This window comes from Manacus candei, unplaced genomic scaffold, assembly GCF_025592945.1.
Source record: "Manacus candei isolate 608988 ecotype Guabito, Panama unplaced genomic scaffold, ASM2559294v1 h1tg000049l, whole genome shotgun sequence".
NCBI lineage: Eukaryota > Metazoa > Chordata > Aves > Passeriformes > Pipridae > Manacus > Manacus candei.
Window position 1 is genome coordinate 260,960 of NW_026138097.1, and position 22,829 is coordinate 283,788.

The following is a 22,829-nucleotide window of genomic DNA, read 5'->3' on the forward strand; positions in this document are numbered from 1 at the left end:
GCACATGCCCGGCTGCAAGCCAGTGGTGACTTGCCATTGCATGCAAACCCCACCAACAGGAGGGCCAGCTGGGCAGTAGCTGAGATTCCTGTTCCTGGGAAAAGTATACCTCTTTCGTAAGCTAGACTGGCTGGGTATTATGCTCACTTGTTCAAGGGTGTAGAGGTGGAGAACTGCACGTAGGAAAGCAGAGATGAACAAAGGATAAGGATTTAAGTTCTCAGGTTTTTTGAGCATTGTTATGTAGGTGCTTCCTACACTGGTTTATTGAGCAGGAAATCTCAAGTCATTGTTTTCTGTGGTTCATAGTATGTTGTTGTTTTCTGTGTTTACAGAATATTATACTCTGTCTCATGTTTTAGGTCCCAAATGCCATCTGAACTGTACAGAAGACCACTGCTGGGGCCCTGGTGAACAGAACTGCCAGAAATGTAAGATTAGTTAAGAAATCGCTTGTGTGCTCTGACATACTAAATTTCTATCTACTGAAAAATTAACCTGTCAAGTGCAAATTAGTAACATGTGTATCACACTTGTCCTTCTCTGCATCCTGCTATGCTGGGGCTTCTTGAAGCGCACCATGGGTGGACATGGTCTGCAAAAAGGTAGTCACAGGGAAGACAGCCATGCCTGCTCCCTACGAGTAACTCCCTTTCTGGATGGGAAACCTCAAGGTGGTTTGCCTTGGGTTTGGATTTCCCTGCAGATGTGCTGTTCTTCCGGAAGTAAAATTCTGCAGGTGTCTCCTGCATTGAAAACTTGTGTGTTGCCCACAGCTTTCTCCCATCTGCACTTGTGAGCGTTTATTCGCTCGGTTATTTTACCATGTATTAGAGAACACAGTAACTGTGTGGTGAATTGTTTGCCTTCCTGCTGTTTCCTGTGGAGTCATTCTGCAGGCCAATTAATGATACTTGGGATTATTTTCTACTCTTAGAAGTAACAATGTAACCCAATTTTTACTGACTTTAATTTCTCTTTTTGGAATCCCCGTAGGTTTTTTTTTGTAAACACAAAAGATGTCACCTTCATGTGGATATAATCACACTACGTACTGTACTTGGAGGACCTTTGAAAGGCTCTCTGAAAATGTGTAGCCATTTTTAGATATATAAATGGAAATGTTTGGCTGCCTATGTTTAACTGTAAAATTGTGCAGGTAGGATGCTTGCCTGATATGAAGAGAGCAACAGAAACATCCATTTAGATGTGCTTCAGAGTCTACAAGGATTTATTTTTCCTAAAGTAAAGGTTGAGGAGGAAGACCATCTCAGTTTGTTTCACTACTTCATCATTTCTTTTTTCTCTAAAAAGTGGGGAAATACACTGTTTCTAATTCTTTTTTTGTGAAAAGTTCAGTGAAAAAACCACTGATCTAGACATAAGGCAAGTGGAAGCAATATCCTATATTCAGTTTTCCATTGCAAATAATCACCTAACCCTAAGTTTCTTGTCTGCAAATACCAAGCCAAATCTATATAACTTGGAACTTGAGCAAATCTTTTCTGTCTTCATTTAGTATAAGCTTTAGCTTCTTTCAGTCAGCTCTGCAGTTTGGCTCTCAAGGTGGACAGTGACTGCACACACAAAGGCCTTCCCAGGTTTTTCCTTGCAGCTGGGGCTGCACAGCTGTCTCAGGGCCTTGCAAAACCTCAGGTCTCAACCCTGCAAACTTTCAGCATTTACAAACTCTCACTGGATTCAGGAGGTTGATGAGTGCATAAAATGAAACCTTTTTCAGGCTCTTGCTCACCTCTCCAGGCATTTGAGAATGTGGCCAACTGAAAATATATCCCACATTTCCATATGTGGGAAAGTTTTTTCTCCTGAAAATGAACGTGGGATATTCTGTATGAAGTAAAAACATTTGCTGTGATATATGTTTCCAGCGGGAAGCTCTAGTCAATAGCTATCAAAGTGACGAGGTGCTTTATTCCCCTGTTAATGCTTATGAAAAAAATTATATCAAAACACTGTTCATATGGAACCATGTGCCTCTTATTCATTCTAGTTGAATGAAGAAGTTGCTATCCAAGAAGGTAATGCCTGTTGTGGAAATAATCTGTTTCCTTGAAAGTATATCATCTTGCTTACAGGCCTACAAGAATAATGAAATAATGCAGTTTGGATACAGAAGTGTGTAATGGAAAAAGATAGAATGTATGATTTTTAAAAGTCACTGTTATATACCCTGTAGCAGACTACTTATTGCAATAATTTTCTGCTAATTAACAACATTCTATTTCAGACTTTTAGGATTCATGGTGATATTGTAACTCAGTTGTGCCAACTGCAAAGTTGATAACAGTTAGTGTAGAGCACAGCTGAAATGCTCGGGGTGCTGTAATGAAGCAGAGTAGCCATCAGGTTTCTCTGGTGTCTAATGCCAGGCTCTGTGAGCCAGTACTTTTTTTCTAGAGAACAAGCAATCCCATTTCTGGTTTGTGGTTGTTTTGGTTTTTTTTTTTTAATTGTTCTGATTATCCTTCTCGCTGCTTTGCTATTCAAATGGAGACACTTTCCCAATTCTCAACAAAATATTGCAGGCAGTTTTTGCTTCCCTGCAAAAAGCTGAACCAGGGCCAGTTCTTCCTCTGGGTCGTTGCAGTGGTGCAAACCCTATGGGAATTGTGTAATGAAGATAAAATTTGGCCGAGGAATTGAAGCCTAAAGAAAAATAATTCAATGTGCATATGAAATCTGTTTGTTGAGTAAGTCTCTCCTCTCTGCAAATTTCAGAATATTTTTAGTGCATTGAAGGGATCCTGACACCACACCAACAATGTATGGTTTCCCATTTTAGTATGAAGCCCTGGCAGTTCTGTCACATTGTTTTTCCCAGAGCTAGCAAAAATAATAGCTATTTTTTTCAGCGAAATGGAGGCAGATCCTGCTCTGTTGCCCAGATGTAAGATACAATGACTCCACAGAATTTTTCTTGATCTAGGCATTGATGTGACAGGGACCTAGTTGCTCTTTCTAAGCAGGACATATTTCCTGGCTGGGGTCAGCATTCTTAGCACCTCGCAGCAGCCAAGATAATTACAAGCTGGATGCAATTCCTGCTCACTACCACCCACACCAGCTCTCACCCCTCCCAAACATTAGCCTTATGTGAGGACAGAATGTGCATCCTATGAGGAAAATCTAGCACAGATCCTGCACCAGACCATTTCTTCATATTTCTTGATCTCAGTGCAGCAAATATAGCTGATGTTTCTTATTTTTTCTTGTATCTTCCAGTAACAAAAGTCATCTGTGCCCAGCAGTGCTCTGGCCGCTGCAGGGGAAAGGTGCCCAGTGACTGCTGCCACAACCAGTGTGCTGCGGGATGCACGGGGCCTCGGGAGAGTGACTGCCTGGTAATGATGCTGCACCACCACCATAATTGCTTAAATCTCTGATACGACGAGGCAGGCATTCAGATGCATGTCCCCTAGCCTTCTTCAAACCCAGAAACCTTCTGAGAGATGCTGTCCTGGAGGGTGCTCCAGGGTTTCCCTTCGTGGGTGGTTGGTGGGAGGGAAGATGACATGAACTTCACAGCACCCTTAGCTGGTCTTTACTGACTCTGTCAGTGAACCTTACTGGTGCATTCTAAACCATTTTAGTGCCTTTGAGTGCCCAGTCAGTTCGAAGTTGTTGCAGAGCATCTGTTTGCTGTAGGGTGAGTTCCCCACATGGGCAGGTCCCCAGGTCCGAAGTAGTCCCCGTGCTACAGCAGTTTTTCAGGCCACCATAAGTTTGCCTTGTGCTCCTTAGCGCTAGTCAGTAATAATCTTGATTTACTAAAGCAAGAACTTATAAGGGGAATAAGATATGATGGATCTTCATCTTTCTGCATTTCATTGAAATTCAGACATGAAATCAGGGTTTCCCTTTCTGGGTTTCACTTGCCACAAAAGCTCTGTGTTTGGGGAACCCTGGGGCAGTGGAGGGAGAAAAAGCAAACAGAGCTTCTTTAGGAAAAAAAAAATTTCTTGGCTTTTCTACAAGAGTTTCAGGGGGTCGGTGTATGCTGTGGTTTTAACTCTTCCCCATATTTGCACTACACTTCATTCTGAATTAAGGGACATCTGAGTAATTGCCATAGAAGCCATCCAGTCTGGATGTTGTCATTATGTTTAGTCCTGGTCCTCTTTTAAGTTGCAGGGCTATGATGCCCTTACTGGCTCACAAGGAAGACAGTTATTCTCTCTCATTTGGAAAACCAGGGGAGAAGAAAGGGGAAAGGAGAGTGATTATTAATTTAATGCAGATTTAAATTGGAAGAACCAACTTGCCCTTCAAAAATACTTGCTATATTGTTCATTACCTGCAGCCAAATATAATGGCTTTGGTTTAATATTTAGCCAGAAAATTCAGTAATCGGCAGGAAAGGACTTGATTTGATTTAGGTTATTAAAAAGTGGCCAAGAAAAGTACCATTTGTCTTGATCCACTTGTTGCCTGTAGGGAAAATTTTTCTGTCCAAGGCATGCAAATTTATTCCCGTTCCCACGTGAATCCTAGCAGCTCTGCACCAGAGTGCCAAGGTTTCTTATTCAGAAAAAGAAAAGTTCATGGTTTCTTTTTTAAAAAAAATATTAAACTCAATTGCCCAACCTGAAGGAACCTTTCACCTTCAAAGCCTGAGGAACCATCCCTGTAGCTGCCTGGGGCTTCCATTGGAGCTAAGCAGGAAACAGACCGTCAGAGTGTTTTAAAGACCTAATGTAAAACCATTGTCACTTTTTAAGGAGAAGGTTGTTTAATGGGTGCTGTTGTTCAATGACAGGCATGCCGCAAGTTTCGGGATGATGCTACGTGCAAGGATACGTGTCCCCCATTAGTCCTGTATAACCCCACCACTTACCAGATGGATGTCAACCCTGATGGAAAATACAGCTTCGGAGCCACTTGTGTGAAGGAATGTCCACGTAAGTTCATTTCAGATTGCAACCGCATAGGAGGTGGGGGTTGGAGAGAGGTGGGAAGGGACCTATGTCATCCCTCTGTGTTGTGGCCAAGTGAAAGAGCACTTGTTCTCTTCAGTTCCTGTGGGAACTGGGAACAGTTGACAAAGTGAGCCTATTCAAACTGCCTCCATCACCTTCCATGATTTTTAATCATTACATTCTGACTTCCAAAAGTTTTTCTCTTGGTGGAGAGAAAGGCATCATATAAAAATCATCAAAACAATGGCTATATGGGATCAATCCTGTGGATTATCAAGCATTATCAGCTCTTAACTGTTTCTTAATTAGGACTGGTAGAAAGTAGTTGATTTTAACACTCCCTCTCAAACTGTATGATTGTTTTAGCTACAGATGCTTGCTTTTCCTTTCTTGCTGTTCCGTGTCTGTATTTTTTTAACCCATCAAGAACCTGAATGTTGTTTTATCCTTCTGTGACCATGCCCCTCTCTGTAAAAGGGTGATAGCACTGGATGTTCATCTACCTTCAAATTATGTTTGTGAGTATTCATAGTTAGTGCCTGTACTTTTCTGAGTGTGACAAAAGTATTACACTAGTATTGAAGTGTTTGTCCAGCTCCCAAAGCATCCTTCTTGTGTTTCAATGACCTTTGTATCCTTTTATTCCTAGACAACTACGTGGTGACAGACCATGGCTCCTGTGTTCGCTCATGCAATGCTGATACTTATGAAGTGGAAGAAAATGGTGTTCGGAAGTGTAAAAAGTGTGATGGGCTATGCAGCAAAGGTATAAAAGCATGGAATAAACCAGTAAGGCTTTGAGATGATAGGTAACTTGTAAGAAAAAGTGCAGGGAGTTCTGATCTTAATTAAGCGCAAATTTGATATCAATCAGATCCACTGATTGGAGATCTGACAAGTGGTTTGATCAGGAAACACGACTTTGGGGCGTGCTCTCAAGTTGGGATACACCACAAGTACAGCAGATAAAGTGTTTGTGCATGCGTATCTTGCACATCAGCCTTCTCCTTCATTTGTCCTTCCCAGTACCTCATCAAGGGGAATAAAATTAAAATGGGACAAAGAGAGAAAGAGGAGCATGTGCCAAACAGAGCCCGTGTGCAGAGAAGCTCAGACCAGAGCTGCACAGCTGGGCAAGCAGGAAGCGATTATCTTGTGGCACTTTCTGAAAAGCAAAAATAGGCAAAAGATCTGTGAAACTCAGAGTGGTAGGTTTGACCATATTGGAATGCTTTTTCATGGCATCTCTATGTTTCCCCCCTTCCGTGTAACTGGGCTTCACCCTTCTCCCCTTCTCATTTTGTATCTCTCCTTTAACAGTGTGCAATGGCATTGGAATAGGTGAACTTAAAGGGATCCTCTCCATAAATGCCACAAACATTGACTCCTTCAAAAACTGTACCAAGATCAATGGGGATGTCAGCATTCTCCCAGTTGCATTTCTAGGGTGAGTTACCTGCTGGTCACTGTGCACTGGGAGGGAAAGAAGGGCTGGGGAGAAGTTGAGGCTGAACTATTTTTTTCCCAATTCCTCATTCTGTTTGTTTCAGTGATGCCTTCACGAAGACTCTACCCTTGGACCCCAAGAAGTTGGATGTCTTCAAAACAGTCAAAGAAATATCAGGTTAGCAGTGAGTTTTAAGCTGAAATGTTCTGACTGATACTGCCAAATTCAGAGGGAGAGAAGGGAAATTTTTTAAGCATATGAAGAGAAGAGCAAGCAAAGAGTTTCTGCCTCTGAGCTACCAAGGGTCACTCTTCACCAAGGTGGTCAGCAGTGCCTCGCCAGCATTACGCCCACATAACCCATATTGGTCTCCCATCCAAGGTGTGTGGTTTGGCCAGAACACCCCTTCTGCTGAATTGTCAGCCCTAGAGAAGAGTAAAAGTAGAGGAGATCCTCAGCCACCCAAGAAGCATGTGGTGATGCAGAGGCGTACCATTCCAGCTAAAAAAAGCCAAGTGTGTTTCTATTTGTGGAAAACCTTTCAGCAGCTCCTTAGGGAAGCGTGCTCAGTGGCTTGCGTCATCCTTACGGAGACACCCTCTCCAGCCTGAAGAGCTCTTCCTTGGGGCAACTGGATCTCCATGAGCACAGAGCAGCCAGCAGAGTGCTCAGCTGCTGTCTTGCACCAAACATCAATTAAAAATAATTTTGTTCAGCCCATTATAAAATGAACATAACATCGGAGCTGGGTCCCCAGACATGACTCCAGTTCCCTTTTTCTTTCTCTCTTACCTGTCTGGTTCCCTTCAGGGTGGCAATGACTAACCACAGAGCGTCATACAGCAGCCTACAATTTTCCAAATTCTCCCTGTCCTCCCAAACACCTCAGCTGAGCAGAGAATTCTGCTTGCTTCAGCCAATCCACTCCAAGTAGCTGTCTGTTCTGCTCGGTTCCTGCTTTTCAGTTCTCCTCTTCCCTGAGGTCTGCTCACAAATGGGATGGAGTGATGCCTTTGTCCCACAGGATCAGAGCCTGCAGCCTCTCAGGCAGGCTCTGGCAAGAGCCATCGTCACTGGTGACTCGGTGTGGCAGGATGTGCGGCTCACTGACATGCTCATCTGTTATGCTCCTAAGCCCTCGTGGTGGGCTAAGAAGTAAACTGTTTATAAAACAGGGTTTAAAAATATCTCCCTGCTCCCTAAAATGTCATGTTTCAGTTTGAGATTCTCAGATAAGCATGGGGAAAGCACCAGGGCCTTCTCCTGGTGCGGGATTTGCTCAAGGATTTGCTGCCAGTACTGACCACAGGTTTAATTTCATTATTATTATTTTTAAATCTTCTTTTCTTCATTTCAGGATTTTTGTTGATTCAAGCCTGGCCCGAGAATGCTACTGATCTCTATGCTTTTGAAAATCTGGAGATTATACGGGGCAGAACAAAACAACAGTAAGTAAATCATGTGCCAAAGCGACTGTAAGAGGAACACTGTTTAGAGCTGCTCTTGTCTGAGCACACCAAGGTTGCAAGTAGTGTGAGATGTCCAAAAACTAATGCAAAATGGGGCAAACCTTTGGAGGAGTAGAGCACTATCTTTGTAGCAGCAGATAATGTGTCCCAGGGGTAAAGACCCTCAGCGCTGTGCCACATGTGGAAGGCTGCCCTGAGCCTGCTTTCAGGACCAGGGTCACCCAGACCATCATGGAAACACAAACAGGACAAAGAGTGGCTCTTTACAGTTTGGGATAAGTTACTAAGGTATCAGAAGCACTTTGGGATTTGAGGAGCTGGGCAGTGGGGGATGGAGGCTGCCAGGCACTGCAACAGCAGCAGCGCTTCCAGTGCCCTCCTAGGCTTGCCCCAAGAGGAAGAATGACTTGGTGGACAAGCACAAAATAATAGCTACTTTACCTACAACCATTGTTGCACATCATTTACTTGTCAGAAGACGTGTCCTGACAGTTTTAGCTTAAAAAGCCCTTGCAAAACCAGATATGAGTATTGTAGTTGTTATATAATAGGCATGTCATGTACTAGGCAATAAGTTTAGAGGGCTGAGCAGGATCTTGCTGGAAGAAAACAGCAACACACATTTGAGAACTAAAAGAAAAACATGCCGAGTCTGCTTACTAATTATCTTTCTTGCATGTGTTTTCTTTCTGTCCATCTCTCTTTTAGTGGCCAGTATTCCCTTGCTGTTGTTAACTTGCAAATACAGTCCTTAGGGCTGCGCTCCCTCAAGGAAATAAGTGACGGAGATGTCGCCGTTATGAAGAACAGGAACCTCTGCTATGCTGACACCATGGACTGGCACAGCCTGTTTGCAACTCAGAGCCAGAAAACAAAGATTTTACAGAACAGAGATAAAAATGAGTGTGGTAAGTCAGCACTGCATTCCTGCTCCCCACTAAAGCTCATGCGGAAATGCAAGTGTAAATTTGCATTTTCATAATTCGAGCAAAGCTTTTTCCCCCTATTTCCCTGGCTACAAAATTAATCAGTGATACTGCTTTAATGAAGGTGGTGAGGGAAAAGTGGGATTTTTTTTTTTTCAGGGTGCTCAGGGCCCCATCCAGTCTGACCTTGAACTCTTCCAGGGATTAGATATCCACCACTTCTCTAGGCAACTGTGTCTCACCACCCATTGTAACTATGTCTTCATTACATCCATTCTAAATCTACTCTTCCAGTTTAAAACCATTTCCCTTTGTCCTGACACTACAGGCCTTGTTAAAAAGTTGTTATGTGCCCCCTCTACCTACTAAAAAGTCTCAGTAAGGTTTCCCTGAAAGTGTCTCTTCCTCAGGCTGGACAACCCCATCTCTCTCAGCCTGATTTAGCTTTACTATACATCTGTTAAGCTGTCACGGAGAAACTTGTTCTTGTTTTGAAAGACCAGAAGTCACTCTTAGTTTCAGGCTTTGGAACTTAAGAGGAACATGATTTCTCCTCTTCCACACTGCCAGGAGCATTCACATGTGCTTTGGAACAGATTGGAGAAACTGTCTGGTCAGATGAAGTGAGGATGGAGAGTTTGAGCTCTCTCTTGCCTTGACATTCATGGCTTTTCTTGTCTTTGTTTCTCTCTTAGCTGCTGCCAAGCATGTTTGTGACCCTCTGTGCTCAGACGTGGGCTGCTGGGGGCCAGGACCCTTCCACTGCTTCTCCTGCAGGTTTTTTGCTCGCCAAAAGGAGTGTGTGAAACAGTGCAACATCCTACAAGGGTAAGTTGTCTCAGGGGTGCTTGAGGTTTCGGTGATGATTTCGGGGTTTTGGTTTTTAAAATATGTTGTAGCTGGAAAGAAGGCAAAAAAAAGGGTCTCTGACTGCATGGGATTTCACCAGCTTTGTAGGCATGTTACGTGAACATAGTACCTAGTTGAGGTACCTCTCCTTTCCCAGTCAGTATTGCTTGGGAGTTTGTTCCTGCTATGGTGAACTGCTAATAAAACATCCCCTTAAGCCCACAAGGAGAGTATCTCTAGGCCCAAGGAGGCTAAGCCTTATGTCTCCTTCCCATAAGAAATAAAGGAGCTTAAAGCCCCGGTGAAAATCCAAGCTGTGACTGTCATGTCAAGTACATTGGGTGAGAACCAGAGCCATTTACAGTCCCCAGGAGCTCAGTCATCCCCAGAGCCAGGGACTCATATGTGCTCAGATGAGCAGCTCACCCTTGCAATTTGCAAAGTTGCAGTCAAGGTAGAATGAACTTTCATCCAAAAATCACTGAGAACAGCAATTTCAGGGCAAAATTATTGCTTCAGCCTCACTCAGGCCATGGAGAACATATTACCGCTTGTGTGTCAGGGCTGTGGCTGGGTTTTCAGGCAGTTCAACAGGTGATGTAGACAGGAAAGGTACGTCTAGCACTGAAAATTACAGAGACTTTTCAATAAAACTTTAAAGTCTGACTTTTAAAGCTCATGAGAATTAAGCAAGTACTTGTCAGGGTGCTAATGCCTCTGATGTTTGTATTTCTCTAGTGACTTGTAGTTCAGCAGCTGTCTTTTTTAAGTGAATTCCCTCCAGCAGCTATTATAACCTGAAGGGCAGATCTGGGCATTTTTTGTGTCAAATGATGGGTAGATTTAGTTTAATTAATAACACCATTACTTGAAGTGGAACAGCTTTATTGCTATTGAAACCATCTGTTCCCAACTTTCATATTTTAATGATTCATTGTGTGTTGTAGAGAGGACATGAGTTTAATTATCAGTGCTTTGCTGTTAAGCTTTCCTAATTATTATTCGTAGCCTTGGAATCACTTGAACTGTTTTTGCTGATCTCTTTGCATCACTACCATTTAAAAGCCTCTAGAAATGGTTGTGAATATTCTGTGGCACTAGCTTAAAAAGGGAAAGTAAACTAATTTGTAGTGTGCAATCTGGTATGCCATGTGTTTCACTTTCAACCAAATTTCCCTTACTCTTATGTCCTCACAAGTGCTACTGGTGTAACCAAGAGGAGTCCCCCTGTATCTCCTCCTGTCTCAGTACCATCATCATCTCAGTAAATTTAAAGTGGAAAACTCAGGAAAAGGAGAGAAGACCACAATTTATCACTCACTAATCAGCCTGGGATTTAATTATTTCTCTTTTTTTGTTGTTGTTGTTGTTTTCCAGGGAGCCAAGAGAGTTTGAAAAGGACTCCAGGTGCCTACCCTGCCACCCTGAGTGCTTGGTGCAAAACTCCACTGCGTACAATGCAACCTGCACTGGACCTGTAAGAGCAGATTCACCTTAGCAAATCTCAAACTATGTATTAATAAGTATTTCCCATGTTGAGATAATCCTGAGGTCTCATTTACCCCCTCTCTGATGTGGAGCAGAGGTGAGAGTGGTTAGAAGTCAAGATCTTGGGACAGGGGAGCAGGAACAGGAGAGGAAACCTCAGGGTGTTATTTTTCCTTTGTGACATGCAATCCACAGTCTCAGGCATTGTAGGGTCTTTAATTTTTTGTGTCTTTTACATAGGAAAAAAAGACTTACTTATGTATGTGACAATATAGTAATTTGGCAAACATTTGAGGGACATGTGTATACTGAACTGCCATGCTGATGTGAACAAGTTAGATCAAACTTGTATCTTATTTGTAAAACTTCAGTTTTCTTTTTTTTTTTTCTTTCTTGTAATTGAGATCAAATCTCCTGCTCTCATCACAGGTCCTCCTCTGTGCTATTTGACCCAACTCTTTAAACATCTCTTGCCATTCCTAGCAGCCTCTGAGTGTTTGACCCTTGCCCATCATCAGTTTGAAGAGTCACTGCTCAGTAATGTGAAGCATTTCCATCCTCCCTTCTAGCACCGTAGCTTCAGGGATGTTATTAACATTATAAGGTCCTTCAGGCAATGACCACCCCCTTGTTCCATATTTGCCCAGCATCTAGTAATCAGTCTATTATAGTGGCCCTTAGACATTACAGTGATTAAAATAATCTTCCTATAGCATGTATTACTGTAGTCCCACTGTAACTGGCACTTGGATCTTGTCTGGTTTTTCTCCATAGCAGAATCTGACCCAGAATTGCTAGTTCCCCTGCTTTAAAATATTTAGGTCATTCATGGTGAACATGAAACAGTTCTGCCAAAAATGGCTAAAGGCAATTCCTTTAAACACAAACTAAACGCTTTTCAAAGTAAAAAAAAATTCATGCACTCCTTGGGTTACCTCCATTACTCCATACTTCTCTCTAACAGAGGAAAGAACCTGTGCTGAGAAACCAGGTAAATGATTTGAGGCCAATACTTCAGGGAGGTGTCAGCCAGTCCAGGTCCAATGTTTTAAATTGTGTGATGGGAGGTTGTACCACGTAGCTGCCAAGCCGTATGCTTTTCAGATAAAGCCTTACTGAGGTGTCATTGAATTATTCCCCTTAAAATGAAAAATATACGTTTTCCAACCAGGCAGAAGGCAAACCAGGATAAAAGAAGCAACACTGAAATGCAAGAAAATACTAGCTTTAAAGAGCAGGGACTACCTGTTGTATGGTCCATCCTACAATAGCAATTACTTGCAAGAATATCAGGTAGCAAGGCAATAAAACCAGACGATGCTGAAAACTGGCAGTGGAAGGCATTTAGATTTATCTTCTGAATTTCCTCCTGAATAGGCTGATTGAAGGGCATTATAAACAAGTTGCTTCTCTTTGCAGGGCCCTGACAATTGCATGAAGTGTGCCCATTTTATAGATGGCCCCCACTGTGTGAAATCCTGCCCAGCAGGGGTTCTGGGTGAGAATGACACCCTGGTCTGGAAATATGCCGACGGGAATGCTGTTTGCCAGCTCTGCCATCCAAACTGCACCCGAGGGTGAGTAAAACTTTGGCTGAATGGAGACAGGGAAAAAAACAAATAGGGGAACAGCTCATCTCGAGCTCTTTCTCTTCCTGACAGTCCCATGTCAAACCACTGAGAAGAACTAACAGGGAACAAGAGAGGTCAGGAGTACACAGGAGTACACAGCAGGAAAAGTTCAATGGAAGACAGAAAAAAAAATGGTTTAGGGGGTTTGAAACAGGTTTGTTTGATAACTGAAATAGAAAATTTTCTGGAATTTTACAGAACTCACCCAGCAGTGATGCACTTTATTTTCCCCCACCTGGCTTGTTGCTGGGTCCTTTAGTTTTGGGAGGAACATCAGTGACATCTGGTGGATGCTGAACTCCTATGGCCCATCTTTATCTGCACCTTTCAATTTTCAGGAGGGAAATCCCAGTGGGATAACATGGTGTTTTGATTTTTCTCCGTTCTTTCCATATGCTAGCACTTGGTCTGAGTTCAAAGCCTTGCTTGCCTCCAGAGTGTGGCATTATTAATGGGCATCACAGTAACCCCATTTTTGTCCTCATTTGGGGGCACACTTAAGCTGCCATGTGGAACAAGCTGTGAATTGAACTAGTTAGCCTACATGACAAGTAACAACTGTCTTCTCTCCTGATTTCCAACCTGCAAAGGACATAGGATGCGCAGTAAAAGGTTTTAGGATTTCAGAGTTGGTTGCTGGACTGTGATGCTTTCAGAGCAAAAACCCGCACATTTTGGTGTACTGTCCTTCACAGGCCCTGCCTTTTACCCTGCAGGTCTGTCTGATCCAAAATCTTTCTATAGTATGCCTGTAATATGTGTTGCAAGAGAGAAGTTATAACTGATTCAGACCAACCATCATCCCATTGTGTATTAGCTGATCCAACTGCCAGGTCCTTGACTTCATGGAAAAAAGGAGATGAAGGGTGAAATTAGCAAGGAACAGCCCTTTCTAGTGTTCCTAGTGAAGTTCAGTGCACTGGTTTTCAGATGGTAGTTGTACCAGCTATGTAGATTTGCCGCAATTTACAGCAATGCCCCATTTTTGTTATAGTCACCGGCAAGGCTTATCAGGGCTTCCCACTGCAGTGCCTGAGAACAAAATTGTCTCAGTTGAAAAGGGATCTTTATGAGTTTGCTCTTTATTAATGACCTCAATAGTCCCTTCTGATACAAACTGGCCACAGAGATCCAATATCCTCCTTCTAACTGGCCACATGGACATGCAGCTGATTAGTGGTGCAGCATAATGAGTAACCACATCTGAACAAAGTTTTCCACTATGCGGCCTTGGTAGTGAGATCAAACACTAGACTCAAATAAATGCAGACTTGGAGAATGTAATCTGCCAGACAGGGATGCAACAACAAGTCATGCAGTGGCTTTTAGTGCACAAGCAAGTTCCCAGAGCAGACTTCATCAGAGAAATCAATTCCTGCCTGGCTTTGACAGTGGATGGGGTACCACAGGAGTCTGGCAGGAGATGGGGTTACAGTACAGAGAATTTTTTTTAAAATGAGAGGTACCCAACATATGTCTCTGTGTATTTGGCCCTGTGTTTTTAAGGCAGAAAATAAAAAGTAGTATCAATTTCATCTTTTACATGGACTGAATTTGCATCAGTTATATTGTAAACATGGTCAATCACCCTATTTGAGTTGCTGCCCAAATGGGGCAGAAGAAATAGGCTGTATACCTGAACGACTCGAGAGAGCTAGGAGGTAGTGTTGCTATTTTTGCTATACAGATGGTACATCTGAGGCCAATGGCATTGATGAGTAAGGAGCCAGTGTCAGTGGCATAGTATGGAAATATGCAGTCTGGCACAGCGTTGTCCTCTTGAAGGCAATCCATCAGTAACGCCACTTCTCTTCACGCCTTTCCCTCATTTTGCTGTGGGAATGGGATCTGTTCAGCAGTGGGTGGAAAACATCTGTCTCACAAAGTTTTTGCATCCTTAGAAACCACAGTCTCAGCAATTCCTGCATGACAAGAAACAACAACTTCATTTCTGTCCCTGTCCAATTTCACAGCTAGAGCCCACAAAATCTTATCAGCATGATTAAGTGTGCTGACTTCAGTAATCATGCAAGTAAGGGTTCCCAGGATCTCTCTCTCTTTTCCTTACTTGAAGAAGCTGCAAGTAAAGAACTTCTTTTCTCAGCTGAGTTTTGTCACAAACTTTGTTTTTTCATTTTAGGTAAGCATACTGGTAGTACGTCACTTCTTTTGTAATGCCACAGAGAATCCCTTCTAGACTCATTTTCTTTGCTAAGTCAGTTTTTCAGCCTTCATTAGGGCATAGAATGAAGGAAGCTTTCTCCTGCTCAGCCCAAAAGACCCCTTCTTTCTCAATTCTCCTGTACTCTCTTGGGGATTTTGTACACAAGCTTCTTTTTGCCATGCCTCTAGTACAGCTGAGAGTATGTGCTACAACAAAGAAAGCAACATCTGAAAAGCCCTGGAATTACCTCGTCTACAGCTTCAGCATCTCTAGCTTAATTGAACTGCTCAGTGTTGAAGGATTTGGTCTCACAGAGGACAGAAATTAAACTCAGACACAGACGCAACCACTGGAGGGAATGAGCAAGGAGAAGAGAAGCCAATACTGACACATCCTGCCTCCGCAGTTGCTACCAACACTATGTGTCTCACCAGTCTTCGTGTTAAATGCCAAGGGATTTTTGGGACAGGTGAGAAGGAGGCCAGGGGATCCGAGAGGGAAGGTTGCAGCAGCACAGTGCAAATGCTATGCCTTCGTCACACTTGGAAGGTTAATGAGAAAGGACAGAGTAAAGTTTTTGTAAAGCTTTGAAAAGCCCAGTGGTTTTTAATTTCTTTTATGACTGTGAAGTAACTTAGGCTATTATAGTGTTAGTCCTTTCTGAAAGGCCATAAATCATAGCAACTTAATGTATTATATCAAATTAGGAACTATGGGTCGAGGACAAAGTTGTTAAGATCTTGATGGATTTGGGAAATAAATAGCTGTGTCTGCACTGGGACAAGTAATATTTACACAGACAAATGAAATGCTGAGTTCAGGATTAAACAGTTTTCAGGAACTGTACACAGTAATAATTTTCCAATAAGTAGAGAAATATTTCAGAGACTACAACTGCTGCTATATCCATCTGATATATCCATATGATCTTCAGGCAATTCATAACCTAAGTCTCATTTCAGTTTCTGTAACGAGAAGAAAAATTACTCAGGAATGGAAAAAATGATTGTTTAGATTCCACAAAACTTGAGTTACTTATGTTGAGTGTCATCATCAAATTCCATAATAAGAAAGATAGTTATATGTAGTCCTGGATGGATATTTCTCATAGGCTTTGTGTCTTCTTTGACTTGTGAAATGAATCAGAAAACAACATGGGATTTGAAAAGGACAAGCTGATCTGTCATTTTCTTCCCAGACACCTTTTTACTTTATCCACCCAGACTGGATATTGATGGGGAAAAAGAAGGGGACAGATAAAAACCTACACTTCTTCTCTTTCTGCTTTGAAGTGTAGGAAAAGAACTGGTCGGTCATTCCTCAGATTGTAGATACTATCAGCCAATTCTGTAAAGCACATAGAGGACTTACCATTATAAAGTAGCATGGCAAACCAGAATTTTGAGGAAGAGATACTTTGAGGGACAATAATCATATTCTGAAATAAAGTGAGGTCTTTTAATTTCACATTCTTATTCAAGAGCAGCCACACATGCTTTGTTATGTCAGCATGTAGAAATTCATGTCCAGGCATTAGAGCACGATAGGATGAGATCTGGAGTCTTAGATCAGTTTTCCGTCAAGCACCCAAAGCAAGATCTGCTTCCTATGACCATAAACAAGCTGATGGTTCTGCTCTGCACATGCAGCCTCTCTGTACTTAGTTACACAACTCAGCAAACAAAGTAAGCTGTATGCAGATAGGAAAGCTAACAAGGCTGAGTACCCAGGATCTGGGAATTGGTATGCACAGCACTTCCAGCATGTCCAGGACACCAGGATGCACATTCTTGCATGGGAGCCCAGTGAACTTACAAGACCTTCCAGACGCTGGGTCTTGGAGCACTGTGTTGGCCCAGAAACAAGACAAATACACGAGGGAAGATCAGAGTAATGAAAACAAACAAACAAATAAAAACCCATTAAAATGAGTAGTTGCTTCACCTCTTCCTTCCCCAGACCTAGACCAAGTTATAAGATCTGCAACTCTACCTAACATTCTGAAATTTTTCTGGTTCCTCCTCTTAGTGAAAGGGATTTCAGAGCAGTTTTCCTGGCATGGGCTCACTCCTTATCCCCTGCTTGACCTCCTCTGAATTTGTTTTGAGACGATCCATTTTCTTTAAGTCAGCGCAGCAAGCGGATACCACAAACTGGACTTTACTCCTTCCTGTGCTCTGTTTTTCAGAGGTGATGTCACCCTCTCTGTAATGCTCTTCTTCCTCAGTAGACACCACAAAGACCACAATTCCCATGAAGAGCATACATCTCATAACCCAGAAGCACTTGGGGAATTCAGAGTGCCTCTCATGCCCATTAGACCATCAAGTGAATGGAGTCACTGTGTTTTTGTCCGTGTCGTTTTTTGCATTGGGCTGCCAAAATTAATTTTGAGAATTTTAAGCTCAAATGGAGGGTGAAAGACTTGCTAGTAGAGTTCCTGGCTCTCTAGATAGCTGTTATACCTGTTTACATTACCAGTAACATAAGACTATAGATTCTAAAAGAAAAATGTCATGGACACATGCCCACAAACTATAGCCAGAGAGAGTGCTGTCAAATCCTGTTTTTTTGATGGGAGTCCCTGTTTTCTATTGCAATAGGAAGTCTGAAAATTGAAATCTTTACCTTATCAGGAAACAAGGATATGCTGGAGGGTCTCCAATGACACATTTCCACATGTATTTCTGTCCTTATCCTTTCCACATGTACTTCTTTCCTTCTCTACAATCAGCCCTGGGCTCCTGCACTAATGCAGATGTCCATGCAGAGCCAGGGAATCCATGAATTTTGTGTATCTACGTCCTTCCCCCATTCTACCACATGATAGAAATTTGTTTTAAAACATTCTCTAAACTGAGTATGCAGCATAGCTACTCCTCTAGATAAAAGATTTTTGGAGCAAGGTCGTTGACTGATATTTAGTGGAGTGTATGACTATTATAAATTCCTATGTTAATACTTGGACTGCTCTGAAACACAAGCTTTTCAATCAGTAGCACTCTTAGTTGGAATTATAGAAGTATGTAGGCCAGAGCTACTATGTTTGTAATGTTCATTTGTTTTTACAGGTGCAAAGGGCCAGGTCTTGAAGGCTGTCCAAATGGGTGAGTATTTCATTTGCTACAATTAATGGCAGAGCTGGAAAGAATGCATGCATGTTTACATTTCCACACTGGACACTGTGAGGCTGGGCCTTAAGTCTTCAGCTCTGTACAGGGAAGTGACAGCTTAAAGCAGGCTCAGACCTATAAAAATGGTTTAAAGAACTGAGAAATATTGCTACTGGCACAAGACTTCAAAATCTTGTTCTGCTTAGCCTTTTTTTGTCAAGGTGAGACTTGGAATCTGTTACTGGACAACAAAAAGAGGGGATGGAAAAGGAAAGGATGAAGGACAGAGAGAGAGAGAGAGATATTTAAGATTTATATAGTTACCTGCATTACAGAGGACTCAGACACACAGAGGGCCTGTGATCTGTACATCTCCAACCGTTCTGTTCCCAGATGGATGCTCATTTGTCACACTAGATCTTATATTACACTGTTTGGCCTCATGACATGCTCAAGGTCATACAACAAGCAAATGGGCTTCTTTTGCTTAAAGAGAAGGATTTTGTTTCTTCCCACAGAGTCATGCTATGGCAAGACAAATTCAGCCTGGAAGTAATGCTAAAAAGTGACTGCATTTAATAGGAATCCCTGGGGCAACTTAGAAAAAAGCTGGCATGGGTATCTAAGTACAAACCAAAAAAACAATCTTGGAAACCAGGTTCTTCTTTTCAACTTAAATTTGAAGTTATCAAGGCTCTAATAAAGAGGCAGCAAACTGTACATACAACGGGGATGGCACACACAATACCTGGCCTCAGACATTTGTACTTGGGAGGGCAGATCATCTCACGTTCAGCGTGACTCTTACAGCCCCTCCAATAATGATGAGATGTCAGCTTCACTGCAGATATCACAACTGCTTATGCCTTCCCAGATCTCCTCCTCTCCACATGCTTTGTGTGTCTGATCACATGCAGACTGCCCATAGCTGGAGTACACAGGCATCACAGATTTGATGCTTATGTGCTCGGTGGGTTTGTCAGAGAGAGAAGAAATCCCTTCTCTTAAGTTATGAGGATCAATTCCAATTGCGAGTTTGAGAGAAGAGTGAAGATTTTGAACAGATTACTGGATGAGAAACTTAAAAATACAGATGCCCAAGAAATCTGAAAATTTATCAAGTAGGCTCTTCATGGTTGTCCAGAGCATGTGTTTGATCAAAACCTAAGGCTTCATGCAACCTCTGTAGGGCTTCTTTAAAATCTTACACCTAAGAATTTTTTCTCTTTCTGGATCTCCTTCTGTGTTGCAGCTCCAAAATTCCATCTATCGCAGCTGGTGTTGTTGGAGGTCTCCTGTGCCTGGTGGTGGTTGGATTGGGCATCGGCCTTTACTTACGAAGACGCCACATCGTCAGAAAGCGGACCCTGCGCCGGCTGCTGCAGGAGAGGGAGGTGAGCGCTGCTGGCACAGCTGCAACACCCACTGCTTTGTTTGGGGCAACAGGGGCCATCCCCCTTTTACCAGAGAATTAAAGCTCCATGCATCTGCCTTGTACTTCTGCTATCCCTTGGCTTGGAAAACACAGTGTCTGTTATGCTACCCAGAAAAGAGGCGGTGTGCATCTATCACCTTCTCAGTTAATCTCAAATCTGATCCCTCTGGATATAATTTTCAAAAGATTTTAAAAGATGTCTCAATCCTAAGGAATAGTTATTGAGATTATCTACTCAGAAAAAAACCTATACCTTCAGGGTGAGGTGCAATGTGTTTGCTGATCCATACCACCTTGCTAGGTAGACCTTCAGCCTAAAATCACATGTCCCTTCAGACAAGCCTTGAGGCTCCTGTGGCAGCTTGGAGTGCTTTTGAAATTTTTAACCCCTTGATCAGGTGCATACCTGATCCTGCAGAAAAAAAAGGAGATCAGGGAAAGGAATTGAGGAAGTATTTATGTCTTGTCTTTGGTTTGTTTTTAGCACAAAAAGCCCTCAAAGCCATCAAAGTGAATGGTTCACCCTGTTGGGCATGAACAAGGTTTCTACACTGCTTTTTCATTTTGCATGGCTTTGTGTGCATTATAGCATCACCCTCTGAGTACCTCATGTATAAAACAGTAAAATTCCTTATCCTGATTTGAAGCTGCTCTTTTATGATCAGCCCCCTTCTCTTTCTAGTCCAGTCCTAGTAAATAATTAGCAAATTATTTTTAATATTCTCCTAAAATCCCAGTTGCAACTTCCTTCAGTACTTGCTGGATTTGCAGAGTCAGCTACTAAAATCCTTAAAAAAAAAACTGTCCTGTTTTTCAGTGCACTACATAACTATATTTTTTACATACCACTATATTTTACAGTTGTGATAGTAGAGTTCAGTTTGTGCTCAGCTCATATTGTAACCTCTGGACTCCTCAAAATGAGGATATTTCATCACAACAGAAAGGTTGCTGACCCACTAAAATCAGATTGAATCTAGCTAAATACAGTTTCATTCAAAGGAAAGGCAAAACGAAAAACAACAAGGGAAAAAGCTGACTTATGCATCATAAAAGTGTTAAATATCTTTGTTTGGAGAGCATTACTACTATTTGCTATAAGGCTTAGATCAAATTTTGAAAAAATTAATAGCCAATTCAACATCTTTTTTCTTGAGGAAAGAATCACTGTCAGAATTTCAATTGCTGCTTGTACACCCTGTGGTCTGGGGTACCATGGGAATTTCATCCAGTTAAACAACAGCAGACCTGAAAGGTTGCAGGTGATTCTTGCCCATTATTTTAAACATTTTAATAATGTATTCAGAAGTTCAAAAAAAAAAAAATCTCCTTTAGGATCTGCTGCAATTACATTATTTTTCGTGCTGTGTTTTAAGGCTTTGAAGTCCAAATCTCCATTTGAGTAGTTGTATTCCTTCATTCTCCTTCAAAATGGCAGTCACCACTCTGTGATTTTTGGAGCAACTTTAGATGTTTATTCCTGTGAGTGAGAGTAGAGCTATCCTCCCATCCTCACAGGAAATAAAATGTTCATTATTTTAAAGGAAGGATTTATTTGCTTCCCAAAAGTGTTCAACCTTCTAGACTGTATATCCTTCTAACATCATCTTCTGTCTGCACCAGCTTGTCGAACCACTGACACCCAGCGGGGAGGCACCAAACCAGGCTCATCTGAGAATTTTAAAGGAAACAGAATTTAAAAAGGTCAAAGTTTTAGGCTCTGGAGCTTTTGGCACTGTTTATAAGGTAAGATCACCATGTTTCTCTTCTCCTTTACGTCTTACTCCCTCATGCAGAAGCCACCCAAACAAAGTATGAAATGGGAGTTCTGACCATTGTGTAGGGGTCTTTTTAACTAGATTTTGTAGCATATATCTATTGAGTGGTAGAAAGATGACTCAATCATCATTAGCTGAGTTATGAATTGGGTAACAGGAGAAGGTTTACATAAGGTGTTGCCAAAGCCACATTGCTGAACCTGGAAAACAAAGATCTTGATTTGAAAAATACCACAGTCAAATACACCGTATTGAGAATATTAAGAAAAAAAATAAATGCATTTTGGTCAGCTTAGTGCTAAGCTATTTTTGTGTGCCATCTGGGGTCTTGTCTTTATAATTTTCAATCACTCTTTCATTAGAACTGACTCAGATGTGTTGAAGTGTCTACACACCTTCAGTTGTGTAGGTCCACAAGGTATTTTTTCTCTTGGTGTTTATTTATCCCCTGTGTTTCTTCATCAAGTTCCACTTTTCTGTGCTCCTCCTTTTATTCAGGATATATGTTTCAGGCTTTGCCAGTAGTACTGAAACTGTAGATTGATATATCTCTTTATAAAGCTCTGTATTCTGAAGCAGGGTTCCAGCTATGACTAGAAACTTCGGGGCCACGAAAAGATGTGCACCTACATTGCTGGGTACTTCAGCAGCATGTCCTCACAGTGCCAGGCTGTTGACCTGCCACCTGGTAGAGCACTGTACCACCTGGACATAGAGTTCCCTGCCACTGCATAGGACTAGACTATTTGTGCAGGATAGATACCATCTTGTTTGAATGAAAAAATGCTCATTCTTTTCATCCCATGATTTATAAATTGGAAGTGGCAAGGTTTTGCACATGCAGTTGCTGTGATGCTCTAATTAATTAGATTTCCATCTATAAAAGATATTCTTTATGCATCTCTTGGGCTATTTGTACAGGGACAGTAATGAACATGTTTATTCAAAAAAATGTAGTAGAGGTGACTGAAAGAGAAATACCACCGCATTAACAGGATTTTTTAGCCATACATAAGACATGTTTTTTGCATATTTTTGTTGTTTGCCATGTCTTCCTGTTGCTCAGAACATGTAAGTCTACTCAGAAGATGTAAAATGTATGTAACTGTGAGAATTAACCTGTTAGATATGAGACTGAATAACTCTTTGTACTTGTTTTGGTAGGGACTTTGGATCCCAGAAGGGGAGAAGGTTAAAATTCCTGTTGCTATTAAAGAGTTGAGAGAGGCTACATCACCAAAAGCCAACAAGGAAATACTTGATGTAAGTTTTCACGTTTGTTTTCTCAAGTGGTCTGTGGATTTTCTTCTCTAACAACTAAAGGGGTTTCAGGATTTTGTATGGGAAGAAATATTTTGCACCCTAAACTGAATTCTCCGTCTAGAAGTACTGTGCTTTGCAGCCCAGTCTGTGAAGTGTCTCACAGTCCAAATACAGGTTTTATACTCCTGGGGTAGCAGGGAGGGGATCAGGAACATACATTTACCGCTAATTCTTTTTTCTTTATTCTGATATTTCAGGCCTTAAACTGTAGCATTCATTGTCATTATCGTGATACAACTAAAGCAAATAACAATAGACCTAATGATTTC

The 22,829-nt window shown here is 41.9% G+C and overlaps 1 protein-coding gene across 2 annotated transcripts in view; it reads left to right on the forward strand.

Moving 5' to 3' along the window:
- Positions 1 to 22,829, forward strand: part of EGFR (epidermal growth factor receptor) — a 161,214-nt gene that overhangs the window by 116,349 nt on the left and 22,036 nt on the right. For both annotated transcript variants that reach the window (XM_051799428.1, XM_051799427.1), the window contains exons 5-19: positions 363 to 431; positions 3,244 to 3,362; positions 4,778 to 4,919; positions 5,587 to 5,703; positions 6,258 to 6,384; positions 6,488 to 6,561; positions 7,742 to 7,832; positions 8,562 to 8,761; positions 9,475 to 9,607; positions 11,006 to 11,105; positions 12,536 to 12,693; positions 17,983 to 18,018; positions 19,277 to 19,418; positions 21,083 to 21,205; positions 22,402 to 22,500. In XM_051799428.1, coding sequence (XP_051655388.1) covers positions 363 to 431; positions 3,244 to 3,362; positions 4,778 to 4,919; positions 5,587 to 5,703; positions 6,258 to 6,384; positions 6,488 to 6,561; positions 7,742 to 7,832; positions 8,562 to 8,761; positions 9,475 to 9,607; positions 11,006 to 11,105; positions 12,536 to 12,693; positions 17,983 to 18,018; positions 19,277 to 19,418; positions 21,083 to 21,205; positions 22,402 to 22,500 — 1,730 coding nt within the window. The remainder of the gene's footprint in view (positions 1 to 362; positions 432 to 3,243; positions 3,363 to 4,777; positions 4,920 to 5,586; positions 5,704 to 6,257; positions 6,385 to 6,487; positions 6,562 to 7,741; positions 7,833 to 8,561; positions 8,762 to 9,474; positions 9,608 to 11,005; positions 11,106 to 12,535; positions 12,694 to 17,982; positions 18,019 to 19,276; positions 19,419 to 21,082; positions 21,206 to 22,401; positions 22,501 to 22,829) is intronic.